The sequence below is a fragment of the Amblyraja radiata genome, chromosome 21 (assembly GCF_010909765.2).
Source record: "Amblyraja radiata isolate CabotCenter1 chromosome 21, sAmbRad1.1.pri, whole genome shotgun sequence".
Lineage (NCBI taxonomy): Eukaryota > Metazoa > Chordata > Chondrichthyes > Rajiformes > Rajidae > Amblyraja > Amblyraja radiata.
In genome coordinates, this window is record NC_045976.1 from 38495345 (window position 1) to 38510579 (window position 15235).

Sequence of the window (15235 nt, forward strand, 5' to 3'; positions counted from 1 at the left end):
AGGAAGCTGACCAGCTGCGTTTCTCCGATTTACAGCCTACCACACTTAGTCATTGAACTAATTTAACTAATAGTTTCCAGCTATGCAGCAAATGTGTTGAAATGTGAACTTTCTTTGTAGGCTTGCTGAGCTTTATGGAAAAAAATAGATATAGGAAACTTCTGCAGCGTGTGGCTCTGTACGATGAAAATGATCCTTCAACTTGGGATGGTTTTGACCCCAAGAAAACAACAATGAGAAACATGTACGAGAAATGCAATTTGGGGAAGGATGTCGTGGATTTCACAGGCCATGCCCTCGCCTTGTATAGGACTGATGAGTGAGTGATTAATGCTAAATGATTCTATCTTCCTTGTACTTGATATGCAACACTGACCACTTTAATTACTTGCTGAATTTTGTTGCTTTAATGCCAAGAAGATAATCTGTCCCACTCCTCCCCATCTAGATTTTGATCAATATAGATTTTTTTTAATCACATTTTAATTGGACAAAGTAATCTGTGTCCACAGCTTAAATTGGGGTGAATTGAGATGCTGTTTTAATTTGTTCCCAATGTGCCACCACTCACCTTATAGATTATAAACTGTTAATTGAATTGGGGCTGCAATAAATTTGTTTGAACGTTCTCATTTTAACGGAAACGTATATAAATAGGAGCCAAAAAAATGCACTCAGCTCTGGATCTGAGGTCTTTACAATCGTGACTAATCCTCTGTCTGAATGCCAACTGCCTGCTCTCTTCTTAAATGCCTTGATGTGGTTTGTCTTGAAACGCATCCATCTGTGTAATGTGCATTCAGCAGTAGAATACTCCATGGACACACCACACTCTGCCCTAAATGTTTTGTTCTCTTCCCTTAACTCTCTTTTTTTATATCTCCCTCTGGCCTGAGGAAACGTCCTCCTGGCAGCTGCATTTTAAGCACAATCAGAATTCTATTTCATTGAGATCGCCCCTTAATCTTTGAACTCTTGTGAATACAGGCCCACTTGAATACTATAGTTCCACTGTCTTGTGAAACATCTTTGCACTCCCTCTCTGGCACTTTGTGCTATTTATCTTCCATGTTCAGCATCTTGGCCACAAGTGTTATTGAAAAGACCTCTCAAATCTTTGATTCATTTGTTCCCTTTGTTTCATTAAATTTGCCTCATTTTGGATTTCTTGCTATTTCATTTCCTTAGTAAAATTTTATCTTGCTGCAGAGGGGTTAAATATCTTATACCTGAACATTACCAAAGCCATGGTCAGGGCAATATGCCCGTCTCTACTGGGTGCGGTTGGCTTTGCAGTATTTGTGCTTTTCATTTTTCCCCCTTCTGATTCTATACAATTTGTTTTTCTAATTTGTATTTGAGTTTGCTAATTTTTATGTACATACTGTTCCCTTTATTAAACAATATGCTGCTCAATTTGACCTAGTGCTTTGAACTTTGTTCTCATTTATGGATGCCAAACAAAGCCAAAGGGCTTGGCTTTCAATCTTCCATGGATCATTTGGTTTACTACTTTGAGGCATCTGTCACATGAACGTTTGTGTTTCACGTGAAAAATTTGTGCCTTTTGGAAGAAGCAGGCTTCCATGCTGCTGCTACTTACAAGTGAGGTCAGAAATGAGTGGCACTGGTTCTAGTGTGACACTCTGATTATTTCTTGCATTTAAAAAAAATAATGATCTTTTTACAGCTACCTTGACCAACCTTGCCTTGAGACGATAAACAGGATTAAGCTTTATAGCGAATCGCTAGCTCGTTATGGGAAAAGTCCATACCTTTATCCACTTTATGGCCTTGGAGAGTTGCCTCAGGGCTTTGCCAGGTGAGTAGTTGCTGTATGAAATGGATACGTGGATTATAAATGAATAACTATCTTAAACAAAGAACATTCAGTGGAAAACTTGAGTTAGATCGGTATACTCTGCTAGAAAGGTCTTGTAATAAAGGCAAACATGAGAGATGTAATTGTTTATTTATTTAGTAATGATAGGCATTGAGTTGTACACTCCCTGGACCAAATCCCACTCATCCAAGGTTTCCCGGGCACCGTATGCAGCAGCTCTTATGAGACCTTTAGTTACTTGGAAGGTACCATACCTCCACTTGTGACTTGTATATATTGATGTCCACATCAGCCTGTAGTGACTTTTGAGATCTTTGCTTCAATGGATAAATTTGATAATCTTTTGAACAAGATTAAAGGGTTCTATATTTGGTACTTTTTTATATGACCCCCCCTAGTTCATTCCTAATTGAAAATCATAAATGGTACAGCATTGCCCCATTGAAGAGTTATCCAATTTGCTCACTCCATGGGGTTTTTTCCTTGTATCCTTATAAATATTTTCTACCGCAGGTAATAATTCCATGTAAAACTTGTGTACTAGATTGAAGAAAGTGCTCTGAAAATCCTTTAGCTTTCTGAAAGTCTTATTATATCTAATATTCTGATCCACGGTTGTACCACTGCAACGTGACATGTGCCCAACATGTGGCTTGGTGCCCATTTCAAATATCACACTTGCACAACATTTTGGTACCATACCCTGCCTTCTAGATAGCTTTGCTTGCTGTAGGATTTATCCCTTGACTGTTGCTTACCATTTACAAAACTATATGTCCAAATGAGTGAAACCTCTATTAATTTGGAAGATTTTATATTAATAACCTCTGTTTGCATAACTCTTGAGTGTTCTCCTCAGAAAACAATCTGCCACTTTTAGCTAGCCTGCCATATGTCTAGCCAGTCAACTAATCCTATTTTTAACCAGCCTCTGAAATGATGCATCAAACTCTGAGAAGAGAATTACAATTGGACAATATAGGCTGACCTTGCTAATACTGTTCCTAGGATGCAGACAAATTAAAGATATTTCATTACTTTATAATGTATTGATTTGAAGGACCCACTCTGCGTTGAGCTATTAATGTCTTCCTGAGATGTCATTGCAATATTTATGGTCTAAATTGTTCATTGAATTGAGAAAAATAATTTCTGGAACTCTGGTTGAGTAGTCAAGAGTGTTTTATTGTCATATGTCCCAGATAGAACAATGTAATTCTTAGTTGCAGCAGCACAACAGAATATGTGAATATAGTACACTGTGAACAATATAATAAATGAGAAAATAAAGTTGTGTGCATATACAGACGCACATATATCCACACACGCACGCACACATATATCCACAAACAACAATAATAGTCTATGTAGTTCAGAGTAAAAGGAGATGTAACATGCTTGTGGTGTTATACCAAGTGTCCCTTGGTTCATTCTGTACCTGTCTTTAATAATATGCATTTGAGGTATTAGTTTGCATATAAAAGCTGTATCACATTTTGATCTCAATTGCAACAATAATTGTTAGATTACATAGTGAAGTTCCAAGTTTTACCCTCCTGGTTATAGATTCCTCTGCAAGTTACAGATTCCATGTACCTGATCTTTTTTTAAAGTGGAGGAAATCCTACACTGAATTGAGAATTCAAATGCGCGCAGTATGAACATAGAAACACATTTGTGGCTTTCAGAGTGGGTCCAAACTGGGGTACAAGCAAACACAATGATCATGACTCATTAAATGAACAGATGCAGCATGTATGTTTGGTCAATTTATATCTGCCCTTTCCCTGTTTTCTCTGTGGAATGAATCATGGTCATACAGTGTGGAAACAGGTCCTTTGGCCCAACTTGCCCACACCAACCAAAATGTCCCATCTACACTTGGGTCAAATGCAGGCTGGTGGGACGTGTTCCTCTAAACTTGCCCTATCCGTGTACCTGTCTAATGGTTTCTTAAAGGAGTTTCGCTTGAGGAATTCTGCTAGGAATCTGCTACACTGCTTCTGGACGCATGCATGTTGAGCATACTAGTTGAAAACCGGGTTTTCCTTTTGTAGGTTAAGTGCCATATATGGTGGGACCTATATGTTAAACAAGCCTATTGAAGAGATAGTAATGGAAAATGGTCGTGTGGTTGGAGTAAAGTCTGAAGGAGAGGTGAGACCTTAAGTACTTTGCCAGTCTAAATCAGTTATTAAAGAGCTCCTGAATCTTTCCAACTATTGTGATTTGTTTTGTAGCACAATTTTTGATCTACTGCAGGTATGTTGTAAACAAAAAAAAAAGCCTATTAGGATGTTGTGGGTGATTGGGGAATTATCAAAATTTGAAAATCACTTGCTGAATGGAGGTTGTAGGGAATTTGCTGTTCATTCTTGTGAAATTGCTTAGAGCCAGTTTTCCCAGCGGGCAACCACAGCATAACACTTTAGGTAAGTATGTGTAATATTTTCAGTGTTTACAGTCTGATTAGTTCACAAATGCTCCAGTGATGTTTTTGCTTGGTGCACCAGAGAAGGCTGCAAATGAGTCCATTCTTCAGAGAGACGTGCCTGAACAGTTTGTATTTCTACCAACCGTGCATATTTCAGACGTTGGATGTCGTCTTCGGAAGAAATTTACTTTTATCATTAGTCACAAATTCTGTTAAAATTAGTTTGTAGATTAGTAGTTGTCTTCAGTTTTTTAAAATACTGATGTTGATGCATGATACAGAATTGGCAGTACATCGTCAGTACATGAGATTAAATACCATGGTGGCAAAACAACAAAGCCAATTTGAATTAAAATGCTTGTCATAACAATATCAGAACAATGCTCCAAAAAAAACAAAAAACAGTCCATTTTACCTTTCATGGCAACTGTGTCGAGTGATTTTTGTATATGTTTTGAGAAATCAGCACTTCTATTTAAAAAAAAAAAACCCCGAAATGTTTCCGCAAATCTCTGCTTGCTGGTAGGTCTGCAAATGGTTCTGTCGGATCAGCTGCTGTGACAGATTTGAATGAAGTGTATTCCGTTTGCAGGTTGCACGATGTAAGCAGCTGATCTGTGACCCAAGTTACGTATCTGACCGTGTGAAGAAAGTTGGCCAAGTGATAAGGGTCATCTGTATCTTGGGCCACCCCATTAAGACCATAGCAGATGTCAATTCCTGTCAGATCATCATTCCACAAAACCAGGTCAACAGAAAATCTGGTAAGTAGCAGGCGCACGTCTACATACATTACAGCACTGGAGAAGAGTGTAAAGGACAGCCCATTGGTAGTGTTTTGTTTATTATTGTCATGTCTGTTAAGGTACAGTGAAAAGAGTGTTTGTTTGCTATCCAGCCAAAGATTATACATGATTCCAGTCAGTCAAGCTGTCCACAGTGCACAGATCAAGGGTGCAACTTTTAGTGCAAGTCTAATTGAAGATAGCTTCAAGATCTCCAATGAGATAGATGGGAGGTCAAGACTGCGCTCTAACCGATGAAAGAACAAATCAGTTGCCTGATAACAACTGGGAAGAAACTGTCCCTGAATGGAGTTATGTGTTTTCAAACTTCTATACCTTGCCCAATGGAAGAAGAGGGAGTGTCCGGGGTGAATTGTCCTCTCAAGAGGTTTATGGGCAGAATTCATAGCTTGGTTTATGATTCAGCAAAGCCAACAAATGGCTCTCCTACCCTTTTTCTTGGACCTGAAATTGCATGCCCCTGCACCTGGTTGCAGTATTATGAAGGGTGTTCATTACCAGGTCAAGAACATTTAAGATTGGAAAAGAAACCAGTATTAAGAAATGTCTAACTTCCATTGGAATTTCTAGTCCGTTAATAATGTCAATAGTGCAATCCATTGAAGAGCTTGAGATAATATTACATTGGTGTCATAATCTTTTCATGCATTCCCCAGACATCTACATCTGCATGATATCTCATGCTCACAATGTAGCTGCTCAAGGAAAGTACATTGCCATCATTAGCACAACAGTGGAGACCAGCGAACCTGAAAAAGAAATTCAACCAGCATTGAACCTTCTAGAGCCTGTGGAACAGAAGTATGATTTAATATTTTGCTCAAAGACATGAAAATTTCCTGCGTGATAACGTTGATAGAATTGTGGCCCGTCGGGAGAGATCTTCCATCCCTTGGCGGTCCGTAATGGTCTGGGATTCAATAAATATGGCGCTGTAATGGTCTGGTTCAATAAATAGGCCCATCTTTTTAAATATGGTGGCATTGAAGTGACCCGTCAGTGAATTATGTAGGAAGTATTAGAAAATCTGCTGTGGTGTTGTGTAGAGTTGATCATGGATGTGTGTCTAACTGAAACAGGCTATTGCATGAATCACAGACTTCAGACTTGTTCCAGCTGTCCTGATGAGGGAATGAAAGATAAAGGGCCTGCAGCTTCACTGTCCCACGTGGTATGAATCGACTATTGCAAATGAAAACCCAAACTTTGGGGGGGGGGGGGGAAAGAGGGGGGCCTGAAGAGGAGAGAGATTAGATAAAAAGCAGCATTTTAAAAGATCACTAGATAAAATGCTTGGGCAGTTTGGGCATTTTGCTTGGGCAGTTTGTACCCCAGCGGTATGAACATTGACTTCTCTAATTTCAGGTAGTCCTTACTGTCTTCTCCCCTTCTCAGCTCTCCCTCTAGCCCTCTGGTTCCCCCTCTTCCTTTCTACTTCCCGCCTCTCACACCCTCACATCAGTCTGAAGAAGGGTTTTGGCCCGAAACGTTGCCTATTTCCTTCGCTCCATAGATGCTGCCTCACCCGCTGAGTTTCTCCAGCATTTTTGTCTACCTTCGAAAAAACACCTATCCAGATATTTTATTTTATTTTGGACCATAATGCATAGTAGCAGAATGTGGCCATTCAACCCATCTTGTAAAACTTTGCTAACCTACATGTTGCAGTTGAAAGTACAAGTGGAAAGAACGGGTACCATTGAAACTAGTTCCTCAGCCCAACAGATCTACCATTGTTTCTGATCCAAATGAGCTTTCTACCTACCTACCAATTGTCTTGCTAATTTGGGCTGGGGTGGATTTTTATTTACTGTGCTACCAATACTTGTATCTTACGGAAGCCGCTGTTCACCCCCTCCCCCATGAAATGAAGCACTGGCATATTCCCTGATTCCCTGCACATTTTGCATTGTAATCTCATGCTGCAAAATTTCTCAGGAGCTGGAGTTGGATGGCTTGTTAGTACAGCATGGGGAAGACAGATGAGGCAAACCATTGAGTTGAGATGCAAGAAACTGCAGGTGCTGGAGCAGTCAGGCAGTGCAGAAACAGGGCCTTTCCCAACTTGTCCAAGTGCCCTGTGTAAGCAAGTCCCATGTGTCTGGGTTTACCCAATCCCTCTAAAACGTTCCTATCCGTACACCTGTCTTTAAATGTCACAGTACCGCCTCAACTACCTGACAACTTGTTCTGTAGACCCACTACTCCTCAGTGAAAATTGTCCATTGGGCTCCTATTAAATCATTCCCCTCTCACCTTGAGTCTATGTCCTCTGGAATCTTAAGTGAAAAGCAAACTGCAGAGGGAATTCAGTAGGGCTGGCAACAACTGTGGAGGGAGTGAACACGTGACATTTCAGGAAATGTCGTTTTCCATTTCCCTCCACAGATGCTGCTTGACCTGCTGTCATCCAGTTCACCCAGCAGTTCATTTCCGATCAGTTTTCCTTTCTCCCAACCAATCCTCTGCATTATTTTGGAGAGTGGTGGGATGATTTGGGAGATTTCCAATGTTACGAGTGCATTTTTTCTGGTGACTTTATGATCTGAGGAGAAATTTTACAATTGCTAGAGAATGGATGCAGTTAAAACCAAATGATGCATGACATTTCTGGCCTTGCCACTTTAATTGTGATGGGAGCTGATAGATTGAATTGCAGTGGTCTATATTATGTGTTTTCTTTCTTTTATGTGTGTAGAAATTAAAATGTGTAACATTTTCTTTCAGATTTGTTTGCATCAGTGATATGTATCTTCCAGTTGACATGGGAACTGAAACACAGGTAAGAGGATATTGCTGTGTTATTTTTAAGAAGGAACTGCAGATGCTGGAAAATCAAAGGTAGACAAAAATGCTGGAAAAACTCGGCCGCTGAGGCAGCATCTATGGAGCGAAGGAAATAGGCTATGTTTCGGGTCTTGACCCAAAACGTCGTCTATTTCCTTTGCTCCATAGATGCTGCCTCACCCGCTGGGTTTCTCCAGCATTTTTATCTACCTTTGCTGTGTTATTAATCAGTCATAAACCAGTCAGTGAAATTTGTCATTTGAATTGTAAATTTATATAGCCATTGAAAATAGTTGCCAGATTGTTTGAGCATTGATCACCCTGTAACGTTTGCGACATGATTTCAGTTTAACACTTTTCTGAACAACTTCAATGAGCAAGAGGTGAACAATGAATGGAATGATTTAAAAATATATATATTTAAAAACATTTGTTGGTGAAAAAAATGCCAATTTAGAAGTCGTGACATTTCTGGGCATGGCTGAACTTTAAAGGAAAAGGATTATTCTATTAGGAGCAGTTCATTTATAAGCAAACCAGAACAATGAAGAGATGTCATCAGAGACAGATCTTAGTGGCAAGTGACTACAAAAAAGCACTTCACAAGAATATTAAACCCAAGGCAATTAGGGATTAGTAATTGATTAGAGATTTGCCAGTAATGCCCAGATCTCATGCATAGTTAATGTTCACTTAAAGTACGAGGGAATGGTTTGGCAGCTTAGTTTAAAGATGCAGCACGGAAACAAGCTCTTCGGCCCACCGATCCCCACACATTAACACTATCCTATACACGCTAGGGACGATTTATAATTTAACCAAGCCAATTAACCGACAAACCTGTATGTCTTAGGAGTGTGGGAGAATGTTCAAACTCTGTAGTCAGGGTTGGCCCTGGGTCTCTGGTGCTGTAAGGCAGCAACTCTACTGCTGTGCCACCCTGTGTTGCACTTGTCACCCACTAGTTTGTGGCTAATGAGGAAGAGTTTAGGTTCTTAAGGACAGATACCCTCAGGTCTTGGTGCTGAAGGGGAGAGAACCCATCAAACTGTTGCACTGTTGACTCTGATCAGAGAGGACTAATTGAAAGCCTGTGGAACTGACTGGGCTCTGGGGAACTGGTTCTGCTATGCCAATCTTTTAAGTCTCAAGGCATTCGTAACAATGACTTTTTGATATTCAACAGATTTTCATTTCAAGAACATACGATGCAACTACCCACTTTGAGACCACCTGTGATGATATCAAAGATATTTACAGGAGGATGACGGGGGCAGATTTAGACTTTGAAGAAATGAAGCGAAGACAGAATGACATCTTTGGAGAAGATGAGCAGAAAGAAACAAAATAGGCCTGATATCCACTTGGTTGATTCAACGGGTGCAGGAGGTCTGCGGGGAGAGTTTGTAATGTAATGTGGGGGCTGCTTAATTTTAAATTGCATCTTCGAGATCCTGACAAGTATTGCACTGATTATAGATGGTAACCCCATTATTTGTCTTTGGCATCATGTGTAAATTTTTTGCTGATATCTTAAGGGGTGCTATTCAAAGATAGCAATTTGCTTGTGTCTCCTGTTTTGATCAAAGGTTTTGGAGAAGGGTTGAGGGTGGAAAAATAGTGACTAAATTTGGATGCATTCTTTACTGTAAAATGGAACAATGTAAAAATGCTGAATTGATATTCCATACTGTTCGTGAAAGTATCTACTGCCATTTGCTTTAACATCAGCTGGAACATTTAAAGGTTTAAAATTTCATTGCATAATTGACTAACTGTTTATGATGGATTGATTGTGTACAATTGCAACTTCACAATAAAGTTGTATGTACCACCTGCCATTTCTAAACATAGGACCTTGATTGTTAATACTTGTATTCACTATGTTGCAAATAGTTTGGGGTGCACTCTGTTGTAGCTGCTTTAAATCTGATAAACTCTGACATACTTGGGTAAATCGTGCTCTTAAAATCTAACATGGATAATAAAGCCTATTTGGTCACATGCATCCCTTGCCTTGGGTTGCAACTAAATGGAGCCCAGCTGTTTTAGCTAAAGTGGTAGTGAATTCCTGGATTCTAAACAAAGTCATTTCCAAGTTGGAAATGTGGCACTTGATACAATCTTCAGCAAGTGGTAGGTTTGGCAGACCAAGTCAGAAGAGCTTAGTTGATGCACGGCATTTGGAGATGGTATAGGTTATCATTTATGATAAAGATCAGGCTAATGAAGGGTCTCGACCCGAAACGTCACCTATTATCTCCAGGTTGCTGCCGAGTCACTCCAGCATTTTGCGCCTGTCTTTGGTGTAACCTGTAGTACCTTCTTACACATCATGATCAAGATATTTGTCAGAGGAACTAAGTGCTTAAACATAAATGGAAGAGTGGGCTTTGAGCCTGGATAATTGTGGTTGGTGTTCTACCTGTCATTCTGCAAGTTTAAACAAGTCTGTAATCTCTTACTTTTTTCCACAATGAGATGGGAAATCAGTACAGTAACTGAAGATATTTTGATTTGGGAAAATATCCTTGTACAGTTCTGGGGTTGAAATTACCAATTGATTTTCAGAACAAGGTGTAGATCCAGACAGTTCATGAAATGTTATGCTTAATTTTCATTGACCTAAGTTTATTAAAGCTCCTCGTTACTGCACTTGTACTGCCACTAGAATGTGCGTCTTGTCTCTTTTGACCAAGGGTACAATGAAATCAGCTGGTATGCTCAGATTGTTCTGCTACAACCTTGCTAGTATTAGAAGAAATCCATAGTGTTACTTTTACTTTAAATATTGCACAGAATTGTTCAAATGCTAAACTCTGGACAGGCAGCATCTGTGGAGGGAATGGACAGACATTTCTGGTCAGGACCCTCCTTCAGACTGGGATTGTTCCATTTATGAAGAACACAATTCCCACTGACTACACATCCAACGATCATGGAATTCCTAACCGCACAAATATCTTCCACAAGGCAGGTTATTGTTCGGCATTTTATTTTAATAAAACTTACTAACAAATGCAAACGTTTGGAATACAAATATTTTTTATTTTGACACTGATTAAATATGTACAAGTTTACAAATAAATATAAAAATATACATTCCACCATTTAGTTAAGTCATTTTAGTGTGAACCAATGCAGGTTAAAAATACATAACCAGGTGCATTAACAAATAAAATTCATCAAATATGGTAGCTCTACCAAGGAGGAATATGGATTCCTTTTCTATTGCTATCTTTGTTAAGACTTTCCAACAAACACTAGAGAAATCTGAAGGTTTGTATCAAGTTATTTCTATCCAACCATTTTTAACAGGGGAATGTGGAAGGACAATCAAACTCATGGAGCTTACCTATTAGTTGGGGGGAAAAAACTGCCTGATGCAGGGATATAACTAACTCAAAAAGCAGTGTTAAGCACTGACTAAAAACATATTGCCTTACTCAACAGTATCAATTACAATTTAAAACTGGGTGGATGACCACCCATTTGATTATTTGCCAGTAGGAAATTATATTCCATAACATTAATAAATCAAAATATTATAGCCAGGTAAATTGGAGGTACTTTACAGATTAATCTTGTTCAAATTTGTGCTGAGACTTAAGGGGTACTGACTAAATGTGGTAGGGTCTCTATTCCAATGGGTTTGCAGCTGTGTAAATGAGTTGCATGCAAGATAATTATTCTTGTATCTCCATGAACCTGCTGTAGACGGTTGGGGGAGAGGGGGTTTGTATCCCCAAAAGTTAATAATGCAAGAAGAAGGATAATGAGAATGACAATCCTCTTACCCACAAAATGCTCATTCTTCTGCAAAGCTGGCAGAATACCAGAACCAAGCTTTTGCTAATTTTTTTTTAAACAGGTTGCCAAGACCAGACAAAGATTCAGAAAAATAATTCGCTCACACCAACGGCAAGGGAAAGATTGGAAATGCATACACAATCGTGGACAAAAAAAAAGATATTTTTCCTGGTTTTCCAAAACACCACAATCACCGAAAAGACTCCCCAATCCCCAACTATAGCTTTGGCATACCACTCGTAAATAAAATCACAACTCAGAACATGTCAGGATCCATTTGTGAAGTATGTGTGGCTGTGCTTTCCTGGGTTGCTGTGGAGTCGTAATCTTCATCCTCAATAGCTGAAAAGGCAAAAATTATCAACCTCAATGTACTATGTCACATTATTCTTATGCATGTTGAAACATTAGCATGTAGATCAGGCTGCTTTTAGTGTCAGTGAAAATTCTAACTTTAATTACGACCTCATGCATTTGTGAAAATCTACTGACCTTGTCAATATTCTACTGAATATCCCCATCATAGTAAAACACTAAACCAGCATCTGCAGTTCTCTCCTACACAAGGAACTACAGATGCTGGTTTAAACCGAAGTTAGACACAAAATCCTAGAGTAACTCAGCGGGTCAAGGAGCATATCTGTAGAACAGGATTAGGCGACGTTTCGGGTCGAGTCCCTTCTTCAGAGTGAAGTAGGGTCTCGACCCAAAACGTCACCTGTTTTCTCCAGAGATGCTGCGTGGCCCGCTGAGTTACTCCAGATTTCTGTGCCTATCTTCGTGATCCAGAGCGAGTTAGCCAATGCATACTAAATTGGTTTGGTGGAAAGAGCCTGGTGGACGGTTGGTTTTTACATTGGAGGCCGAGGCCAAAGGGTGAGTTCAGGATCGTCCTGCCTAACCCTGCCCCACATGCACCCTGTCGCCTTTTCTTCCCCTTACGATTTTCCCTCCCAGCTCCTGCATAAGAACAATTCTGCTATATTTCCCACTTCTGACCCAAGTTCACAAACCACAAAACACAGCGATTTTCTCTGTCTTCTCTAAAACTCTTGTGAATTTTAAAAAGCTAGAATGTTCATATCTTTGGCCGACATGCATTATAGTTCTGTAGGTAGGAAGATGGCAATCAATAAGATTAACCTATTGCAAGAATGTTTTAATGTATTACTTTGTGTGATGCCGTTTGGTAACGTGTGTGACATTTTGGTTCACTTTCCAAAGAATGGCCCTGTGGAACTTTCCAAAGAATGGCCCTGTGGAAATGTAGACTATAAACTACATTTAAGTCTTACCATTTTCTGCGACCAAGGTACTTGGTAAAGGCGTACTTAGGATCCTTAAATCCTTAGCGAAGTTGTTTACATCCATAACAATAATGCCTTTTTGCGCGAAGACTTCTCCATTCTCTGGTTTAGCTGAAAAATTGCCCCCAAAAAAAGAGAAAGATTATGAGTGAAGGCAAATTATTATAAATTTGCAATTTAGCAAATCGTGACTAGTTCTTCCAAAAGATTTATGTATAATAAAAGAACAATGCTCAGGGAGAACAACAATTTACTTATCCAAATGGAGGAAACCCACGCGTCCGCAGGGAGAACGTGCAAACTCCACACAGACAGTAGCGGAAGTCACGATGGAACCCAGCACACTGGCGCTGAGAGGCAGCAGCTCTACCCACTGCGTCGCACATATCACTCCTTTTTTTGGCGCCATTATTTCAAGCTACTACCAACCTCATTGGCTTGAACTATCTTTAACTGGGACTCTACTGGACTTTACCTTGCATCTTCATAGAGGAGTTGAGTATAGAAGCAAAGAGGTCCTTCTGCAGTTGTATAGGGCCCCAGTGAGACCACATCTGGAGTATTGTGTGCAGTTTTGATCCCCTAATTTGAGGAAGGACATTCTTGCTATTGAGGGAGTGCAGCGTAGGTTTACAAGGTTAATTCCCGGGGTGGCGGGACTGTCATACGCTGAGAGAATGGAGCGGCTGGGCTTGTACACTGGAGTTTAGAAGGATGAGTGGGCATCTTATTGAAACATATAAGATTATTAAGGGTTCGGACACGCTAGAGGCAGGAAACATGTTCCCGAAGTTGGGGGAAGTCCAGAACCAGGGACCACTGTTTAAGAATAAGGGCTAAGCCATTTAGAACGGAGATGAGGAAACTTTTTCACACACAGAGTTGTGAGCTTGTGGAATTATTTGCCTCAGAGGGCGGTGGAGGCCGGTTCCCTGGATACTTTCAAGAGAGCTAGATAGGGCTCTTAAAGATATGGGATATCAAGGGATATGGGAAGAAGGCAGGAACGGGGTACTGATTGTGGATGATCAGCCATGGCTCGAAGGGTCGAATGGCCTGCTCCTGCACCTGTTGTCTATTGTCTAAACATTATTCCCTTCATCATGTACCTGTACACTGTGGTAGATGGGAGGTCAAATTCTGTAAGGGTGAATTTCCGTTCCCCAAACTGCTGCAGTGTGGGGTGGGGGTGAACTGGATAGGAGTTGAGACATCACGTTGCAACTGTGCAAAACATTGGTCAGAAGGCAGTTGCAGTACTGTGTACAGTCCTGTTCACCACACTAGCAAGGACGCTTCAGCATTAGAAAGAGTGCAGAAGAGATTCACCAGGTCAGCGGGTTTTAATTGTAAAGGGAGATTGTATAGACGGGTTCGTTCTCACTGGTGCACGGAAGCTGAGTAGTGGCCGTATATTGAATATTGAGGGGATAATTCAGATGGATAATCAGAATCAGAAGCACAAGGTGTAGGAAGGAACTGCAGATGCTGGTTTAAACCGAAGATAGACACACAAAGCTGGAGTAACTCAGCAGGACAGGAGAGAAGGAATGGGTGACGTTTCAGGTTGGGACCCTTCTTCAGACTGAGAGTCAGGGGAGAGGGAAACTAGGCATGTGGAAGGGTACCAAGAGCATGCAAGGTGTGAAAAGGATAGATTAAAGCAGATGGTGATAAAGAAAAGGTAGAATGGTTCATTGTTGGCTGAGGGGAAGATGACAACGAGGCATATAAACAGTAAAATTAATCAGGAGGACAGTGGAACTAGTCAGAGAACTAGAGTGGGGGAGGGACAAAGAGGGAGGGGGTGCAGGGGTAACCTGAAGTTAGAGAAATCTAGATTCACACTGCTGGGGTGTCAGCTGCCCAAGTGAAATATGAGGTGCTGTTCCTCCAATTTGCGCTGGGCCTCACTCTGACAGTGGAGGAGGCCCAGGACAGAAAGGTCAGTGTGGGTGTGGGAGGGGGGGGGTTAAAGTGAGCAGGACTGAGCAAAGGTGTTCAGCGAAACGAGCGCCCTGATGTAACGTTGCACCTTACCTGAGAGGAACACTGCGAACCTGGAGCTTATTCTCTGAAGCTGTAGTTTGATGAGGCAATCGAGGTAGTCGTACTTTGTCTGGCACTTCGAATCACAGCCGTGGAAAGGCAGAACTTCCACAATATTTGCTTCAATATTTCGACTCAGTAGGGAAATCTTCCATCTGGCTGCACTGTCCTCCCTGAATGAATAGATTACAATATGTCA

At 40.6% G+C, this 15235-nt stretch overlaps 2 protein-coding genes across 21 annotated transcripts in view; one reads left to right on the forward strand and one right to left on the reverse strand.

The window, feature by feature from the left end:
• Positions 1-10537, forward strand: part of gdi2 (GDP dissociation inhibitor 2) — a 28551-nt gene extending 18014 nt beyond the window's left edge. The window contains exons 5-11 of the mRNA XM_033040130.1: positions 121-319; positions 1691-1822; positions 3901-4000; positions 4870-5041; positions 5740-5884; positions 7811-7865; positions 9057-10537. Of these exons, the coding sequence (XP_032896021.1) occupies positions 121-319; positions 1691-1822; positions 3901-4000; positions 4870-5041; positions 5740-5884; positions 7811-7865; positions 9057-9221 (968 nt within the window). The 3' untranslated portion in view covers positions 9222-10537. The remainder of the gene's footprint in view (positions 1-120; positions 320-1690; positions 1823-3900; positions 4001-4869; positions 5042-5739; positions 5885-7810; positions 7866-9056) is intronic.
• Positions 10538-10893: 356 nt separating this feature from the next.
• tasor2 (transcription activation suppressor family member 2) overlaps positions 10894-15235 on the reverse strand; it is a 129425-nt gene continuing 125083 nt past the window's right edge. For all 20 annotated transcript variants that reach the window (XM_033040114.1, XM_033040112.1, XM_033040111.1 and 17 more), the window contains 3 exons: positions 15028-15209; positions 12976-13098; positions 10894-12022 (listed from right to left, as the gene is read on the reverse strand). In XM_033040114.1, the coding sequence (XP_032896005.1) occupies positions 11937-12022; positions 12976-13098; positions 15028-15209 (391 nt within the window). In that variant the 3' untranslated portion in view covers positions 10894-11936. The remainder of the gene's footprint in view (positions 12023-12975; positions 13099-15027; positions 15210-15235) is intronic.